At 61.2% G+C, this 17,542-nt stretch overlaps 2 protein-coding genes across 8 annotated transcripts in view; both read left to right on the top strand.

Annotated features, from left to right (window-relative positions):
* Nucleotides 1–3,875, top strand: part of CBFA2T3 (CBFA2/RUNX1 partner transcriptional co-repressor 3) — a 68,049-nt gene extending 64,174 nt beyond the window's left edge. For all 5 annotated transcript variants that reach the window (XM_055364523.2, XM_055364521.2, XM_055364522.2 and 2 more), the window contains one exon: nucleotides 1,349–3,875. In XM_055364523.2, the coding sequence (XP_055220498.2) occupies nucleotides 1,349–1,648 (300 nt within the window). In that variant the 3' untranslated portion in view covers nucleotides 1,649–3,875. The remainder of the gene's footprint in view (nucleotides 1–1,348) is intronic.
* Nucleotides 3,876–12,880: 9,005 nt separating this feature from the next.
* On the top strand, nucleotides 12,881–17,134 carry PABPN1L (PABPN1 like, cytoplasmic). 3 transcript variants are annotated; one of them, XM_063700393.1, is made up of 7 exons: nucleotides 12,881–13,178; nucleotides 13,592–13,727; nucleotides 13,903–13,970; nucleotides 14,405–14,511; nucleotides 14,618–14,705; nucleotides 15,150–15,292; nucleotides 15,809–17,134. In XM_063700393.1, the coding sequence occupies exons 1-7, from the start codon at nucleotides 12,933–12,935 to the stop codon at nucleotides 15,846–15,848; spliced, it is 828 nt and encodes a 275-aa protein (XP_063556463.1). In that variant the 5' UTR covers nucleotides 12,881–12,932; the 3' UTR covers nucleotides 15,849–17,134. The 3 variants fall into 3 exon arrangements, with proteins under 3 accessions (XP_063556463.1, XP_055220490.1, XP_055220491.1); XM_055364515.2 differs by lacking the exon at nucleotides 14,405–14,511; XM_055364516.2 differs by lacking the exon at nucleotides 14,618–14,705.
* Nucleotides 17,135–17,542: the final 408 nt, after the last annotated feature.

The following is a 17,542-nucleotide window of genomic DNA, read 5'->3' as shown; positions in this document are numbered from 1 at the left end:
ATCCAGGAGAGCTGTGAGGGCCCCAGGTGGCGTCCCAGGTGCCCGGCTCCCTCCCGGTGCACACGGCAGGCCTGAGAATTACGGTGCTTGTGTCTGTGCACCTGGGAGGCAGGCGGGGGCAGAGGACCCTCCGCGACCCTTTTCTGCTTTGTCCACAAAGAGGGGAGAGGGCGAGACCCTTTCCAGGGGAGCCCCAGGGCTGTCCCTTGAGATAGGGCAGATCTCTATCTGAAGCCCCTGTGTGCATCTGTGCCTGGGCCAGCCCCGGGGTGGGAGGAGATGGAGCCCCATCGATTCAGGGGTCTCTGCACCGGCCCTTTCCACGCCTGCTCTCGGCTAGGGAGAAGCTAGACCACCACAGGCACAACTCTCACAGAGCTGGCACTGAGAAGGAAACACCAAACGCAGAAGTGAGGCGTGCGGTTTCGGGAGGTGGAAGTGTGTGGGGAGTGGGACTGTGGAGGCCTCACGGCAGGTGACACCTGAGCAGATGCCGGGAGGAATGAAGCTGGCCATGCAGGCATCTGGGGAGCGGGCCCAGCGGAGGGACCGGCAGGGGCCACGGCCTGGAGCGGGGACTGTGCCTGGCAGTGCCTTGTCCACAGGGAGGCTGCTGCTGCTGTGGCAGTGAGGGCGAGGTGGGGTGGGAGGTGGTACCAGAGGCTTTGGAGGCCAAATAGGGACCTGGGCTTCTCCCCTGGGGCAGGTTTGGGCTTCCCACCCCACAGCCCAACCGTCTGTGAGAGATCCAGCCAGGCCCCAAGAAGAAAGATGCTCAGGCTTTGTGTGGCATCTCCTACCTGCTCTGCCCACAGGCTTTTTGTGGCATCCCCCACCCCCTCTGCCCACAGGGATGCCTAAGGCACAACTCACCCTACGGGAAGGGAGCAGAGCCCACCACAGGGTGGGGGCAGAGGTGGAGGGGGTGCAGCAGAGGCAGGGGGTGGGGCAGAGGCAGGGGTGGGGCAGAAGGAGTGTGCAGCAGAGGCGGGGGTGAGATCTCAGCAGCCTCAATCCTGCCGGGGCCACGCCCTTCGGTTCTGCGGTTTTGGAGCCTGGTGAGCTCAGGAGGGCTTCCTGGAGAGGAGGCAGGGGTCGTTGTCCAGTTAGCACAGCGCAGACCTATCTGGATGGGCTGGAGCGTGAGACACGGTAGTGGGACCCCGTCCCGCAAAATGGCCCAGTGAGTGGCTGTATCTGGGGAGTGGCCCGAGGGCTGTGGGGCTTTGGAGTTTCTCTCTTCTCACCTGGCGATGACGTGGCTGGGTCTGAATGGCTTGTTTGAGGCGTGTGCTGGGGATTCGGGTGGCCAGACCCAGCCCTGACTGGCCCCTCTGCCCCCACCCAGAGCTGCTGGAACTGCGGGCGGAAAGCCAGTGAGACGTGCAGCGGCTGCAACGCGGCACGCTACTGCGGGTCCTTCTGCCAGCATCGGGACTGGGAGAAGCACCACCACGTGTGTGGGCAGAGCCTGCAGGGCCCCGCAGCCGTGGCGGCCGACCCGGTGCCTGGACCGCCCGAAGCCGCCCACAGCCTGGGCCCCTCCCTGCCTGTGGGTGCTGCCAGCCCCAGCGAAGCCGGCTCTGCGGGGCCTTCTTGCCCCGGCTCCCCCAGCCCACCTGGCCCCCTGGACACCGTGCCCCGCTGACCCCACTGGCCCCCGGCCTGCCGGACACAGCACCGTGCCAACCCCACCCAGCTCCAGGCCCACCGGATGCTGTGCCTGGCCTCCGATGCCCGGCCTGCCAGACACTGCGCCCCGCCTGACCTGGGGGAGCCGACCAATTAGTCACTGCTGCTACTGCCCCTCTCCGAAAGAAGACACAGAACCAACAAAACCGCATTCAGTGCACCTGCCTCAGCTACCTAATGATTCCGCGCGGAGACCTCCTGACAACCTCTCTTGAAGCATCCTCAGAAGCCTCGACTGAGCTTTAGACAGCAGAGCAGATGCCGCAGGCGCGGCGGCTCTGCCCACCTCTTTCTCTCTCTTTTCCTCTCTGTCTGTCTCTCCCCCTCTGTCTTCTCTGTCCTCTCTCTCTCTCTCTCTGACTATCACACACTTTCTCTTCAATGAAAAAATCAAATTGGTGGCTTATATTTTCAGCAAAGAATTTTGGGGGGTTTTGTTTGTTGGCAAAAGAGCTACTCAGAAATGGACAAAGAAAACGGGGGGGTTCTCCCCCTCCTGATTAAAAAGGGAGAAAGAAAACTGCGATTTTATAGCTGGAGATCTGAACCCAGCTGTGCCCCTCCCCCAGGGGCGTGAGGCTGATCAGCGAAGACGGGAGGAAAGATTTCGATTTCTGACTCAAGATGCATTTTTTGGTTTCAGATTTTTTTTCCTGTAATGTTGAACTCTTTGGCTTTAAGTAAAAATCCAAAAAGTTTTTTTTAAAAAAGCAAAGGAAGCATACTTGTGAACTACCTTGCTAGCTAGCCAGCCAAGGATACCGGACACACCTCTGCTCCAAAGGAAATCCAAAAAAGCAAACACAAGAAATCAAAATCCAAAATTTGTTTGTCACTGCCAAAGTATTTTTTTCACTGTTTCACTTACTCTTGGGTTTGTTTGGATGTGGGTCTTTTTCTCTTCTGTTCTGATTTTGTTTGTGGGTGTCGGGATATTGGGGTGCAGAGGGTTTGTGCCCAGTGAGAAGCGACTTTTGTTCTCTTCTGCGTAGGCGCTGGTGCGTCCGCCGCGTGTGCGTGGTCCGTGTGCCGTTGCTCCGGCCTGCATCTCCATGTGTGTAGGAAAGGACACGCCGTCTGTCCTCACACCCCCTGTGACTTTTCATATTTCCTTTTTCCACTTGTGGAAAAAAAGTGCTAAAGTTTTCTTCCCAGAGAGAGCATAATTCCGAAACAAAACTGTGACAATCTTTTGGGTTGATTCTCCACTGCTTTTCGAGCATGCGGAGCCAGTAGGCCTCCCCGAAACACTGCTTCTCGGCCAGCCCGTCCTCCTCTACCTCTCTCCTCTCCGCGCCCTCCGACCCCTCTCGGCCCCATCACCCCACCTCCGACCTCTCTCAGCCCCATCGCCTCAACTCCAACCTCTCGGCCCCATCGCCCCACCGCAGCTACTCCCCTTTCTTCCAAACTTTTGCAGAAAAAACAAAAAAACTACAAACAAAAGCAGCCCTCTGCCTCCTCCCCAGGGAAGACCCTGACCGTGTACATAGCCCTGGTGCTCCTGCCCAGCCACCCCTCAGATGCGTTCGCCTCTGGCCCTGGGGTGTGTCTCGGTGACGTTTTCTATCAGACGTGCTCCCTCCCATCCTCCAGCCCTGCCCACCCTCCCTCCACTCCTCTCAACTGCCTCAGCGATTTCAAGAAGGAAATAAAGGGATAAAGAAATTCATGCTTGCACCGAGTGCAAGGACAGACAGCAGGCACGGCCCGCGGCCTGGCATCTGTGCGCGTGGCGTGGCCCGTGGCCTGGCATCTGTGCACGTGGCGTGGCCCGTGGCCTGGCATCTGTGCACGTGGCGTGGCCCGTGGCCTGGCATCTGTGTGCATGGCACAGCCCGCAGCCTGGCATCTGTGCACGTGGCGTGGCCCGTGGCCTGGCATTTGTGGGTGTGGTGCGGCCCGTGGCCTGGCATCTGTGCGCGTGGCGTGGCCCGTGGCCTGGCATCTGTGCGCGTGGCACAGCCCGTGGCCTGGCATCTGTGTGCGTGGCTATCAGGAGTTCCAGGAACTCAGTGCAATACGGGAGTGACCCAGCTACTGAACCAGCCGCGAACAGCCCGCCAGAGGCCTGAAGCTGAGAGTGTACGTTAATGTGAATGTATATAGTCTTTGCAGAGGTCCAAATGATATTCATGATGGTAATAAACGAGATGTTTGCCAAATAAAAAAGAGAGAAACCGCAGGAGTTTGCGAAGTGTAGGAAACAGATTTTCAAAGAAACCCGAACTGTGGCCCCGAGGGGAGGAGTGGTTTGCCTGCTGGTGGTTCTTTCACGGTGGTAAAAATTCATTCTTTGAGCATCATAAGGATGGATCCTGTCGGGTCACCACCGGTCAGGTACCGTCTGGAACCAAGTCTGACAACAGAAACCTCGTTCTGAAAGTCAAGATAGATCGAGTCTGTCCTCCAGACAGTGCCCTGGCCCCGGCACACCTCCACTCCTCAGTCACAGGCCCAGCAAGCGCCCCAAGGTTTGCTTTTGTGGGTTTCAGAGAAGCAAGGACCGGTCTGGGATTTGGGCTCTCGGTTAAGTGGCAGAAGCCTGCCTCTCCTCCTTCCAGGGCTGCGGTTCTCCAGCTCCAAACCCACACAGCGGCTGCAGCGGACACGCCCGTGCCCACGAAGGGGACCTGCCTCCCTCGGAGGTAGGCGTCCTGGGACTCTTCTCATCTCTCTCCCCCACTGGGGCTCCATCTTGTCCCCACCCACACTCCAGTGCCCTTCCAGGTGGGCAAGGCAGTTGGCTGTGGTGATCAAAGGCTCTAGGGGACAGGAAATGGGTACAGTGCTGTGGGGTAAATTGAGTCAGGCCCTCCAACGCTGTGCAGGTGAACCGGTGGTCTCTGTAGAGCGCCAAGCCCGAGGGCAAGTGGACCCATGGGCAGCTTCCCTGGTTACTCAGGTCCCTGGGGTCAGGACTGTGGTGGGGACCGTGGAGGAGACACGAGTTTACTTTGTGGGCAAAAGCCTCCTCTTTTTCCCTCCCCTCCTTGGATCCTTCTTTGGGGACACACAGGTGTACCAGGGACGGTGGCATGTGCACCAGCTGGCTGCATCGATCTGGCCAGCAGCCTCCAGGGGCCAGACCACAAGGCTGAGGGTGAGACAGGCCCTCTCACCTCAGATCTTGGGAAGGGGTCAGCCCTCGAGCCAAAGATGAATGCCATCTGCCCTGCGTAGCCCCCCACCATGCACCAAGCCACCCTCAGCACGAGTGCAAAACTGGCATGAGGACCTGGCCAGAGACCAGGCAGATGGAGCCCTGTGGCCGAGGGCCACATGGAATCAGGACAGCTGGGAAAACTGAGGCCCGGAGACAGAAGAGGGGGATGTCCTGAGTGCAATGTGTCAGGGAACCCTGGGCGGGTGTTGGCCGAGTCACGTGAAGCAAGCAGCTCCTGCCCAGGGAGGCTCTGGGGCCCCCTCCGATGCTTCAGAGGCCCGTCTTTCTGTAGCTCATATGCCCAGGCCCTGGTGGCCAAAGACCTGACAGCAAACCAGGTGGAACCCATAGCTCTGGGGAGGGGACGGGGACAGGCGGCATTCTCGCGTTAGGGGTGGTCCCCTTGGTGGCCATGAATATCCATCCCCATGGTTCCGACCTGCAGTCTGCACCTGCAGGCATCTGCCTCTCTTCCCCCAGGCAGAGGGGGGTCTGGACAGAGGGTCTGGGCAGGGGCCACACCTGGACTGGGGAGAGTCACCCTGTCTCTACCCCTTCCCGGCTGCCACCTCCACAAGCTCACAGATCACTGGCCAGAGGCGCAGCCTGCCAAGCTGTCCTCCCGCCAGCCACCGTCAAGACAGGACCATGGCAAGCCAAACGCTCTTCAGAGCCTTTTCCTCAAACCCCAAACCAAACGGCAGCTGCATCTCCCATCCTGAGATCACAGCCAGGACAGGACAGCCGTGAGGGAGCCCAAGGCCCGGCCGGACGATGGCCTGACGAGTTAACAGAACCAACGTGACCTCTTTGGAAAGAGGCTCGCGATGCACACCCCTCAGCCTTTGCCACCCCTCCTCTCACTGCTCCTTGTCCCGGCCAGCCTCGGACCCAGGAAGCCTTCCTCTGAGAGGGCCTCCCCGTCCCCAGCAGAGCCCGGCTCTGTGCTATGGCTGCGCACCCGGACGGCGCCTTCCAGGCCAGTCCTCTGACCTGAACAAGGCAGAGACCAGCGTCTCCCACGGTGCTCAAGGAGTGGGTGTTGGGAGGGGCCCGCTGAACACCCCCAAGCCCCTCTGCCTGCCAGGGCCGCCCCAGGACCTGGCCAGGGCTGAGGCTGCAGGACTGGAGGGGCCAGCCTCCCAGGAGGGCCCACGAGGCCCAGCCAGGTGGGGACAGGCCACAGAGGCCCGAGAGGTTCAGTGATGGGGGGCTGGCGGGAGAGCCGGCGGGGGTGGGGGGTTCACCCAAACGACACAGTGACAGGGATCAAGATGGGCCTAAAGGGCTTCTGTTTGCCAGTTTTTCCAAATAGATCCTCAAGCTGACACCAAAGCCCGACTCCAGCATCGACCCCCATCCATCCCAGCCATGTGCATGCCGGCCCCTCCGTCCTTGTGCCGGCGCCACCCGGCCTGCAGTGACTGGTTCTTCTGTCTCATCACTTTTTCTTCTGCCCCATCTGTCCAGTATCCCAGAGATCACTTTTCCCCACCCCCAGCCCCCGCCCTTCCCCCCACCCACCCCTCCACCCCACACGCCCCACGTGCATGTCCTCTGGCCACCCACACAGCCGTCCCTCCATCCCACGCCACCCTCTCCACCCACGGACCCCAGAGTGGCACCAGCTGCCCCCCGTCGTGTGCCAGTGACAAGGGTTGCTCCTGCCATGACTTCAGCTGTTGCCCTAAGGGAACCTGTTGGTGGGCGGCAGCCTCTCCCGTACCCAGCGTAGTCCAGGACTGCTCCAGACACCTGCAGAGGCAGATAAAATTCTGCTGCAGGTGCTGTGAGCAGGTGGGACCAGTACCTCGCAACAGCTCTGGCCAATTGGGGCCACCTGGAGCTCGAGGTGGGTGGTCGGGGCCAGGAGCACACACTGGGTGGCGGCCCACACACCTGCCCAGGGTCCCCGACCAGGGCGCCAGGGTGAGCACATTCCCTGGCAGGGCCGCGACGCTGCGGGGCCGCCCGCTCCCACTCCTTGTTTCCAGGGGTCAATGCCTGGAGGGGGTGTCCCCAGGAGAGGAGAGTGACCCCATGCAGCCTCCCCGAGACCCCAGCACTCTTGGAGCCCCACTCCTCGGGGTGTACTCACAGGTGCCAGGCTCCCATCCCCTTTCCTGGGATCCCAGATGGCTCAGAGTTGAGTCCTTACGGCCTGAGACTGGGGACTTCTGGGAACAGACCTGCCTGGATAAATTCTGCCAGGAGTGATGGGTGCTCCCCAGGGTCCTCTGCAGCCTCCCTGCCCTGCATCCCGGAGCCCCGGGGCCTATTTCCTCCCACACTGCCCTGCAAGCTCCCACACTGAGGGGGTGCTCTCTAAAATGGGGCTGGGGCCACAGCCCTGGATGATGAGCGTGCTGGCCGGAGAGGAAGACAGTGAGGAGGCGGGGAGTCCATGGGGCTGGCCTCCCAGAGGCCCGCCAGCTCCCGTGCACACTTCAGAGATAAGGCCAGCGCGCTGCTGACAACCCCTGCTCCATTTTCCCGAAGTTCTAGGAAACTCCATTTTGGACACTTTCTGTTCTTTATGTTTCAATCCAGCCAAGCCCCGGAGTAGCTTCCCAAAGACCCAGAGGAACGGGAACTCAGCGTCAGTACTCAGAGTGAAACCTGCTTTTGAAATACGTCAATGACGGCAACAGGCCTCCCTTGTCCCCACTTGGCTGGGGTGGGGAGCCCCGCCAGGCCAGCTGTCAGCTCCCCAACCCCATCTGCCAGGGCCGAGGGGGTCGGGCCGGTGAGGACCAGGCGGGGGCACAGCCATGTGCAGCCTGGTGGGGAGGGGACTTACTCTCTACTTTCTCCTCCTCTTTTTTTGACTCTCCCAGAGGAGTTGAGTTGTTTTCTGTAGTTGGGAGAAGCCCATGCCCTGGGTCTGCAGGCTGTGCAGGGCTGCGAGGTGGCCCCCACTGCCCCGTCTGATGTACTATGGGTTTGGCCTGTAGATGCTGTGAGCTGCAATAGTCAGGTTAGCGCCTTGTCCGTGTAATAAAGCGAACGTTCGCTGTCGCCTGGCTGTTCCTCTCTTTGGGTCCCAGGAGGCTTCGGCTGAGCCTCGTCTCACCCGTGAATTCACTAATTACCTGCTGGGGCTCCTCCGTGCCTGGTAGGGAGGGGCCTCCCCATGCACCACGCACACTGCAGGGACAAACAGGCCAGTGTGTGACATGGGGCTGGGGCGACGGGGAAGAGGCAGGGCGGGAGCACACAGGCAGGGAGGAGCAGCAGCCCCAGCCACGAGGGTCCCTGCAGGGCTGGCAACAGCTGAGCCTGCAAAGGGGACTTTGGGGGGATCCCAACAACTTTACACCCGGGAGATGGTCCTGAGGATTCCAAGACTGGAGCCCCTGCCTGAGCAGCCCCACCTCAGACAGTGCTGGGGCTGGGGCCATGACACCTCCAACCCCGATGGGGGACACAGGGGACCTCAGGGGACACAGACAACACTGAGGGGAGGCCAGGCGCGGTGGCTCACGCCTGTCATCCCGGCACTTTGGGAGGCCGAGGCGGGTGGATTGCCTGAGGTCAGGAGTTCAAGACCAGCCTGGCCAACATGGGGAAACCCCATCTCTTCTAAAAATACAAAAAATTAGCTGGGCGTGGTGGTGGGTGCCTGTAATCTCAGCTACTTGGGAGGCTGAGGCAGGAGAATCCCTTGAACTCAGGAGGTGGAGGTTGCAGTGAGCCAAGATTGTGCCACTGCACTCCAGTCTGGGCAACAGAGTGAGACTCCATCTCAAAAAAAAGAAAAAAGAAATGAAAACTGAGGGGACACAGGGGACCTGAAGGTGGACAGTGCAGGAAGGGACGGCTTGCCCCTCTCAGCCATCCCCATGGGGCCCTGGTGTTGGGTCACACACGGATCCTGTCTGGAATAGGAGTTGGCCTGGGCGCTGGGGCCCCCGGGGCCAGGCTGCCATGAATCCTCAGGCCCGGCTCTGGAACAGGGTGTATTTGAAGAGTGTCACTGGAAAGGCCAGGGTCGGAGCCGTCTGTCCCCTGCCAGGCAGCTGGCAGGAGCCCTGGCTGGGCCTGGTGTGTCAGCAATCTCAGACAGGATGAGGATGACAAGGTTTTCCATGGCCGGGGCCCGAACTCAGAGGGGCATGCATCAGGGCCTGGGCCGAGTCCAGCAGACTCTGGCCTTGGATGGAACTGGTTGCAGTCCTGCCTCTGACAGGGAGGTGGAGGCACGGGTGCTGGCAGACCCTCCGACACACGGGCACAGACACACGGGGCAGGGGTCTCCATCCCAACAGGAGGAGCCCAGGCTGAGGCCACACTCCACCCAGCGCACCTGTCCTCAGTGCAGATGTGGGCGCTGCCCCTGAGGAGCTTTGGTTTCTAAGGGGAGAGCTGGCCAAGGCATCAACACTGGACGGACAGCAGGAAAGGCGTGAGGACAGCGGCTCTTGAGGGAGGAGCAGCAGCCCGGCAGGCTTCCCGGAAACAGTAGCACCGTGTGCAGGGGGAACAGTGTCCAGGGACCACGCACACGTAAGTGTGTGGCTGTGCGGAGCCAGGGAGAGGGGAAGGGGCGTCCAGGGCCATAGCCAGGTTCCAGACAAGGCCCATTCCTCCCTGACCTCATGAGCCTGCCCCAGAAAATCCTCTGGGTGGTGAACAGATGGGGTGACAGCATGCCCTTCAGTGAGCCTCCTGGAGGTGTGAAAAGAAAACAGAATTTCGGGACCTAAAACTCACTAAGCCAAAGGGAAAAGTCAAGCTGGGAGCCGAGTCACACACACCTGCCTCCCATTTTCTTCCTAATTGGACAGCCACGAAGATGAAGAAGCCTGTGCCTCCTCGCAATGCGCTTACAGGGAAATTCCTTGTGGGTCCCAAGATCTTGGCTCTGAAACAGTTCTGCTGGATCCCACCCAGATAGTGTGATCTAGCAGCTTACCTTCCCAGGTACGGGACAAAGGACAGAGCTAACGTCACCCTCCACTCACCGGAGGCGAATGCGAACCTGCCGGCTTCCTATTCCCTGTGGCAGTTTTATCTTCTGTGGAAACGCAGAGTCGCTGAGCGTGGGGCTACGTAATTCTCTTCTCTACCCCCACCTTCCACATTTCGAAATGTGCATTTGGTGACTTTCAATCAGAGATTCAAAGGAACGCTACCGCTTGCCTTTTATCAACCCTCCCTTTTCTTTCCTTCCTGTGTTCCCCTCCTGCCCGCTCTTTCCCTTTAAATATAAAAGTCTCCAAACCCTCTTTGGGTTTTTTTGTTTTTTTTTTTTTTGAGACAGTCTCACTCCGTCGCCCGGGCCAGAGTGCAGTGGCGCGATCTCGGCTCACTGCAACCTCTGCCTCCCGGGTTCAAGCGATTCTCCTGCTTCAGCCTCCCAAGTAGCTGGGATTACAGGCGCCCGCCACCACGCCTGGCTAATTGTTTTTGTATTTTTAGTAGAGACAGGGTTTCACCATGTTGGCCAGGCTGGTTTTGAACTCCTGACCTTAAGTGATCCGCTCACCTCGGCCTCCCAGAGTGCTGGGATTATAGACGTGAGCCACCACGCCCGGCCTCCAAACCCTCTTTGGAAAAAGCAGAGCACAGATGTTGCCTGTGGCCTCGTGTTCCTTTTTCGTGGGTGCACCCTTAACCTTGGCAAGATACACCTCTAAACTGATTGATTGAGACCCATCTCAGACACCTTCTGGCTTTTACAGAGGTGAGAACAGACTGGGTGCAGGAGCCTGGGTTCCCAGGCTGTGGCAGCCTCCATGTCCACCTGCTCCCCCTGAGCCCCCAGCCCAAGGTGGAGGAAGGGCCGCCCTGTGTGGGTGGTGCATGATGCAGCAGTGCAGCTCCAGCCGGGCAGCTCAAGCCTAGGCCACACCCTGTCTCTCTCCTCCCCAAGTCCCAAATTCCCAGGAATCCCAGCCCCACTGGCTGAACACCAGGGTGCAGTCACAGAGAGGATGGCCTCGGCCTGGGGGTAGCAGCTGCGCAGGGGGCCCCGTCCCCCACCACCAATGGCAGGGGTAAGAGCCATGCATGACCCCCTGGCCCCGAGTCCTTCACAGAGTGGGTGGGAGACGGCAGCACTGGAGACGAAGGCCAGAGCAGACTCCAGCAGCCGCGGTGGCAGGTGCAGAGGGAGGCGCGAGGGCGGACGCGGGTCACGTCCTGCTGCAACCCTGCATGGGTGAAGCCAGGTGCAGACACCACCGGATGCCCACTGAATTCCGCCACAGTAACTCACGCCGTCACTCCCCACGGAGCCCCCACCACACAGTAACTCACGCCGTCACTCCCCAGAGCCCCGACCCCACAGTAACTCACGCCGTCACTCCCCAGAGCCCCCACCCCACAGTAACTCACGCCGTCACTCCCCAGAGCCCCGACCCCACAGTAACTCACGCCGTCACTCCCCAGAGCCCCCACCCCACAGTAACTCAAGCCGTCACTCCCCAGAGCCCCGACCCCACAGTAACTCACGCCGTCACTCCCCAGAGCCCCCACCACACAGTAACTCACGCCGTCACTCCCCAGAGCCCCCACCACACAGTAACTCACGCCGTCACTCCCCAGAGCCCCCACCACACAGTAACTCACGCCGTCACTCCCCAGAGCCCCCACCCCACAGTAACTCACGCCGTCACTCCCCAGAGCCCCCACCCCACAGTAACTCACGCCGTCACTCCCCAGAGCCCCCACCACACAGTAACTCACGCCGTCACTCCCCAGAGCCCCCACCACACAGTAACTCACGCCGTCACTCCCCAGAGCCCCGACCCCACAGTAACTCACGCCGTCACTCCCCAGAGCCCCGACCCCACAGTAACTCACGCCGTCACTCCCCAGAGCCCCCACCACACAGTAACTCACGCCGTCACTCCCCACGGAGCCCCCACCACACAGTAACTCAGGGTGTCACTCCCCACGGAGCCCCCACCACACAGTAACTCACGCCGTCACTCCCCAGAGCCCCCACCCCACAGTAACTCACGCTGTCACTCCCCAGAGCCCCCACCACACAGTAACTCACGCTGTCACTCCCCAGAGCCCCCACCCCACAGTAACTCACGCTGTCACTCCCCAGAGCCCCCACCCCACAGCAGAATAATTCTGGCCTCATGGAAGTGGCTCCCACCTAAAAGATGACCCAGGCCAGGTGCGGTGCTCACGCCTGTAATCCCAGCACTTCGGGAGGCCAAGTCGGGCGGATCACCTGAGGTCAGGAGTTCGAGACCAGCCTGGGCAACATGGTGAAACCCCGTCTCTACTAAAAAGACAAAAAAAATTAGCTGGGCATGGTGGCAGGTGCCTGTAATCCCAGCTACTCAGGAGGCTGAGGCAGGAGAATCACCTGAACCTGGGAGGCGGAGGTTGCGGTGAGCCGAGGTCGCGCCACTGCACTCCAGACTTGGCAACAAAGCAAGACTCCTGCCTAAAAAAAAAAAGAAAAAAAAAAGGCCCAGAATGAGGGTTAGGGAGGCAAGGGTCCCTGGGGACTCCATGGGGGTCAGGATGCAGAGACAGCTGTTGCTGCCCCTCCTCTGGGCCCAGGACGCCGCCCCAACCTGCCTCGGCCCTCTCATCCCATGCACCTGCTCTCGGTCCCTGCTCAGGCGCTTCCCTCCCCCAGGACCATCTCAGACCCTGCCTCTCCTGGTCAGAAGCCACCTCTCCAGCCTGCTTGGACCCTGGTACTAGAAGAAACCACTCCCGTGTTCCCACTTAGATCGGGTGTTCATGCAGTGTGGTGTTCGTGCCGTGTGGATGCTGCTGAGGTGTGAACCCTGTGACAGACCAAGGCTCCAGTGAGCCACAGCGTGGCCGGGCGGAAGCAGAAGAGACCGGTGACCCCCACTCAACTCAGCCTCTCCTTCCTCCAGGGAAAGTGTCCTGGAGGTACCTGTCCGAGTGACAGGGAAGGGGCAGGGCCGGGAGCCAAGGCTCGAAGCTCAGCCCCACTCAGCCTTTGCAAATGCTCTAGTGGGAGCAGCTGGCCTCAGGGGAGGGCTTAAAACTCCAGGAGAGACTGGGCAGGTGCGGACGCGCGGGGAGTGGAGGGGAGGCCTCGCCTGGCCCACCTTCCTCTTGCCCCTCCACCATGTGGCCCTTCCCGAGCTGCTCTCTCTTCCCACCCCCCACTCAGGCCTGGCTCCAGACGGTCTCCTCAGACCCTGAGGCCCAGGGCTGGGGGGCCTGGAACGAGACCAAGGAGATTCTGGGGCCAGAGGGTGGGGAAGGGAATGAGGAGGAAGAGGAGGCAGAGGAAGACCCGGATGGGGATGCAGGCTTTCTGCTGTCTCTGCTGGAGCAAGAGAACCTGGCTGAGTGCCCAGTGCCTGACCAGGTAACAGCTGTGTGGAGGCCCTGGGGATCTCAGGGGACCTGGGGCACAGGGGCTGGTGGAGACACGGGGTCTGGGTGACGGATGGCTGCAGCTGACTTAGGAGGGGAGAGGGCCATTGCACACCTGCCTGGACGAAGGTGGCAAGGAGACCCCCCCGCCCCCAGCCACACAGACTGCAGGGTCAAGGTGGCCTCTCTGGCCTGGGGAAGGGCCCTTGAGGTGCAGTTTCGGGGGATTCTCTGCAGGGGCGAGTTCATCACCCCAGCCAGCCGCCCCAGGAAGGAGTGTCCCTGTCCAGAGAAGGGCTGCCCCTTGGGGCTGTGACCCTCTGCTGGAGCTGGCAGGCCACACACCCACCTTCCTCGAGCAGAGCCTGCAGGCTGCCTGCCCGGCTCAGGGCCGTGTGTCGGCAGGAGCTGGAGGCCATCAAGATGAAGGTGTGCGCCATGGAGCAGGCCGAGGGGACGCCACGGCCTCCGGGAGTGCAGCACCAGGCCGAGGAAGAGGAGGGCACCGCGGCCGGGCAGCTGCTGAGCCCTGAGACCATGGGTAGGAACCAGGGGCACAGGCCGCCCCCCACTGAGCAAGGGTCCCACAGTTTCCATGAGGGTTGGGCCTGGCAGGCTCCAAGGTGTCACCTCCCCTATGAGCCTGGGCGACCTTCCCCGTGAGAGGAATGAGGAAGGAACCAAGGGCCTGCGGGCCTGAGCTGTGTTCTCCGCAGGCTGCCCCCTCCCTGGGACCCCCGAGGAGAAGGTGGAGGCTGACCACAGATCCGTCTACGTGGGCAACGTGAGTGGCGGGTGGGGTGAAGGGGCAGGCAGCGAGTGGGGCCCCATCTCTACCAGGGGGTCCGGCGCCCGGCCATGGGCCAGGCAGCCTTGCTGGGAAGGGGGTCTGACCCTGGGGGTAGCCCCGTCCCCTCGAGGAAACACTGGCCTGGGCACATATTCCGGTTTTTCAACATGAGCTGGAATTCAGGGTTGCACATGAAATCTCCACTTTTGACAAGCTTTTTAAAAGGCTCCAGCTCTCCAGAAGGAAGCGCTCCATACGAGATATCCTTTCCTCTCTTCCCTCCATCCCCAGCAGGGATGTGGGGTGGAGGCCTGGGGCCATCCCCGCCACGGGGCCCAGCCTTGGGGTTTCTTTCCTCACCTCTAACAAGAAAGCCCCGAGTCAGGGCCAGGCGTCTCCCTCACATGCGGGTCTGGGCCTGGGTGCAGGTGGACTACGGGGGCTCCGCCGAGGAGCTGGAGGCCCACTTCAGCCGCTGTGGGGAGGTCCACCGAGTCACCATCCTGTGTGACAAGTTCTCTGGACACCCCAAGGGGTCAGTGTGGGGCCTGGTGGGGGCACTGGCCATGAGGACAGGGCCCAGCCTCACCCCACCCCTCCCCTCCCCTCCCCTCCCCTCCCCTCCCCTCCGCTCCCCTCAGTTACGCCTACATAGAGTTTGCCACCAAGGGCTCCGTGCAGGCCGCCGTGGAACTGGACCAGAGCCTCTTCCGGGGCCGGGTCATCAAGGTGCGCCGGTGCTCCCCAGATCCAGGAACATGAGCGCAGAGGGGCTGGCCCACTGGCCCTGGGACACACAGCAGCCCCAGCTGGCTCCTCTCTGCACAGCGTTGTCTCAGACACGGTGCTTGGCTGGGCCTGGACGGGATGTGGCGGGACCCTCGGATGTGAAGCTGGGTTTGGTCTACCAGTGGCATGGTGGGGAAGTGTCCCCTCTCGGGCGGGAGCCCCCTCTGCAGGGGTGCTGGCCGTGACGACCCCCTCTGCAGGGGTGCTGGCCGTGACGGGGTGTCATATGACAGCTATGGTAGGCAAAGGCAGGGAACCCTGTAGGCCCAAATGGTATCCTGAGCCGGGCAGGACCCCATGCTCCGGGGTGGTGGGGGCTGCAGGGGCTGTGAGCTGGGTCTCGGCTGCTCCTTGAGGAGGACTCAAAACAGGCCCTTGCTCCAGGTGCTGCCGAAAAGAACCAACTTCCCTGGGATCAGCTCCACAGACCGCGGGGGCCTTCGAGGACACCCAGGCTCCAGGGGGGCACCCTTCCCCCACAGCGGCCTCCAGGACAGGCCCCGGCTCAGACCACAAGAGCAGAACCGGTGAGTGGGTGCCTGTGGGGGCAGCCTGGGGGCAAGGGCCATGGTGGAGGGCATCAGGGGCAGGAGGGGGTCCCTGAGCTCGTTCCTCATGGGGCTGCAAGAATGTATCTGGCAGGGCCTGGGTGAGGGCATCAGGGGCAGGAGGGGGTCTCTGAGCTTGTTCCTCATGGGGCTGCAGGAATGTACCTGGCGGGGCCTGGGTGAGGGCTGGGGCTGCTGCATCAGCTGGTGGGGGGCGCTTTTTGTAGCCTCTCTGCTGGGAGAGGTGACCCCTTCTTGTTCCCACAAAGGCCCCGGGTGTGCTACAGCTGCCCCAAGGGGCTCTCCTGGCACTGCCTTTCCCTTTCGTGGGACCCTCCCAAGAGAGCAGCTGGGAGTCACCAGAAAGGCCCCTGGGGCATTGCCTGAGCAGCCAGGTGACCTCCCTGCGTCCTTATCCTGTTGTCCCCCAGGGCCCTGGGCCACCACCCCTTCCCCTCTGGAAGGCCACTCACTGTGTGTTCTCTCTCCGTGCAGGGCCCGTGGAAAATTCTCACCATGGTTTTCACCGTATTAAAGGGAAGACCCGATTTTGAGAGAGGGGCTGGGGGCTGGATCAGGAGTAAACCACTTGTGCTCCATCCTGGGGCTGGGGCAGGGAGTGGGGTGGGGGCGAGGCCAGAGGAGAGGGGTGTCCAGAGCAGCCACTGGCCCCCTCTTGGCTGGGGGATGGCCCAGTAGGGCCTTGTATGGTGGCCCAGACCCAAGGCCACAGCCACGAGTCACAGCCACGGCCCGGTGGTGGGCCTGGCATGGGCCCCACGGGGATCTACGGGGCTCTGGGTGTTGAGGGAGGGGAGGAGCAGAGTCCCAGGCAGTGCCAGGCCGTGCCAGGCCAGCTTGGAGTTGGCATGCTCAGCTCTTCAACCAAGTCATTTTAAGAAAAACAGAAACGTATCTCTTAATGGTGAAGCATAAATTATTAAACTTGGGCACTTTTTAAAAGCAAATGGCAGCAGCACTCCTGTGCATTCCCCCCATGGACACAGTTCCCTTTGCATCTTCCCCTGGGACAGGACACATAGTTCCCTTTGCATCTTTCCCTGGGATAGAACACAGTTCCCTTTGCGTCTTCCCCTGGGACATGACACACAATTCCCTTTGCATCTTCCCCTGGGACAGGACACGCAGTTCCCTTTGTGTCTCCCCTGGGACAGGACACAGAAGGTGGCTGGCAAGCTGTGGCCGTGGGATGAGGACAGGGCTCTAGACCCCTTGCGACTGACAGCAAGCGGACAGTGTGCACAGGCTGAGGTGGTGTCAATGTCACTGCCAGCCTGGTGGGCTGTGACTGCCTGTCAAGGTACCCCCACACCTCGTAACCCTACCACCACATGTCCCCCACCAAGTGACACAGACACCCGGGACGCTGGCCCTTGTCAGAAGCTCAGGAAGCAGAAGTGGAGGTCTCTGTCCTGGGCACTTTGACGACTGTCCCCTCTGAAAGCACAGCCAGTCGGGCTCCCTGGCTGCATGCACGGCCGCCGCAGAGGCCCAAAGCTGCTTATGTGCACACACCTGACTCCAGCATTCCACGACTAACAGCGCCTCATCAGGCTCAGTGTGTTAATTCCCGGAGCCCTGTGCAGAACAGCTCCTATTCAATGGGCTGGTGCCCACCTGCCCCTCAGCCACCTTCCTCCAGCACCAGGCCAGACGCTGCTCCCAGGAATGAGCCACCCTCCTTGTTCCCCACCTACACTGGCCTCCTCCCCAAACCAGCCTCACACCCCACCTTGGGGTCTTGGGTCAGTGTTGGCCTCTGTACTGGGGTGAATGATGCTCCCCAAAATACACCCATGTCCTGGTCCCCAGAACCTGTGAATGTGGACTTCTCTCAAAAGGGTCTTTGCAGATGTGGTTCAGCAAAGGTCTGGAGATGGTGCTGGGTTACCTGTGGTCTGTAAACCCAACCACACACTGGTTACAGAGACCAAGGGACACGCCAAGACCGCGTGAGGACAGAGGCAGAGGCTGGAGCAGTGCCGAGCATTACAGGGGCCGGCAGTGGCTGGGGACACAGAGCCTCCGGGAGCAGCCAGCCCTAGCCACACCCAGCCTTCGGACTTCTGCCTCCAGTGCAGGGAGGGAACGCATTCCCGTGGTTTGAAGCCCCCCCATGTGGTGCTCTGTTACAGTGGAGCCCCGGAGACTGAGCTCTCTGGCCTAATTATCAGGATACCCGACCAAGGAGCCGCCATGGCCCTCCAA

Source organism: Gorilla gorilla, chromosome 18, assembly GCF_029281585.2.
Source record: "Gorilla gorilla gorilla isolate KB3781 chromosome 18, NHGRI_mGorGor1-v2.1_pri, whole genome shotgun sequence".
NCBI lineage: Eukaryota > Metazoa > Chordata > Mammalia > Primates > Hominidae > Gorilla > Gorilla gorilla.
The sequence above is the reverse complement of the archived record's forward strand: the minus strand, read 5'-3'. Positions and strand labels throughout refer to the sequence as shown.

Excerpts from the sequence above, each read along its gene's own strand:
- PABPN1L (XM_055364515.2), top strand. The coding sequence starts at position 12,933 with ATGTGGCCCTTCCCGAGCTGCTCTCTCTTCCCACCCCCCACTCAGGCC. Across the intron at positions 13,971-14,617 it reads GATCCGTCTACGTGGGCAAC|TTACGCCTACATAGAGTTTG; the intron begins GTGAGTGGCGGG and ends CGCTCCCCTCAG. Across the intron at positions 14,706-15,149 it reads TCCGGGGCCGGGTCATCAAG|GTGCTGCCGAAAAGAACCAA; the intron begins GTGCGCCGGTGC and ends CCCTTGCTCCAG.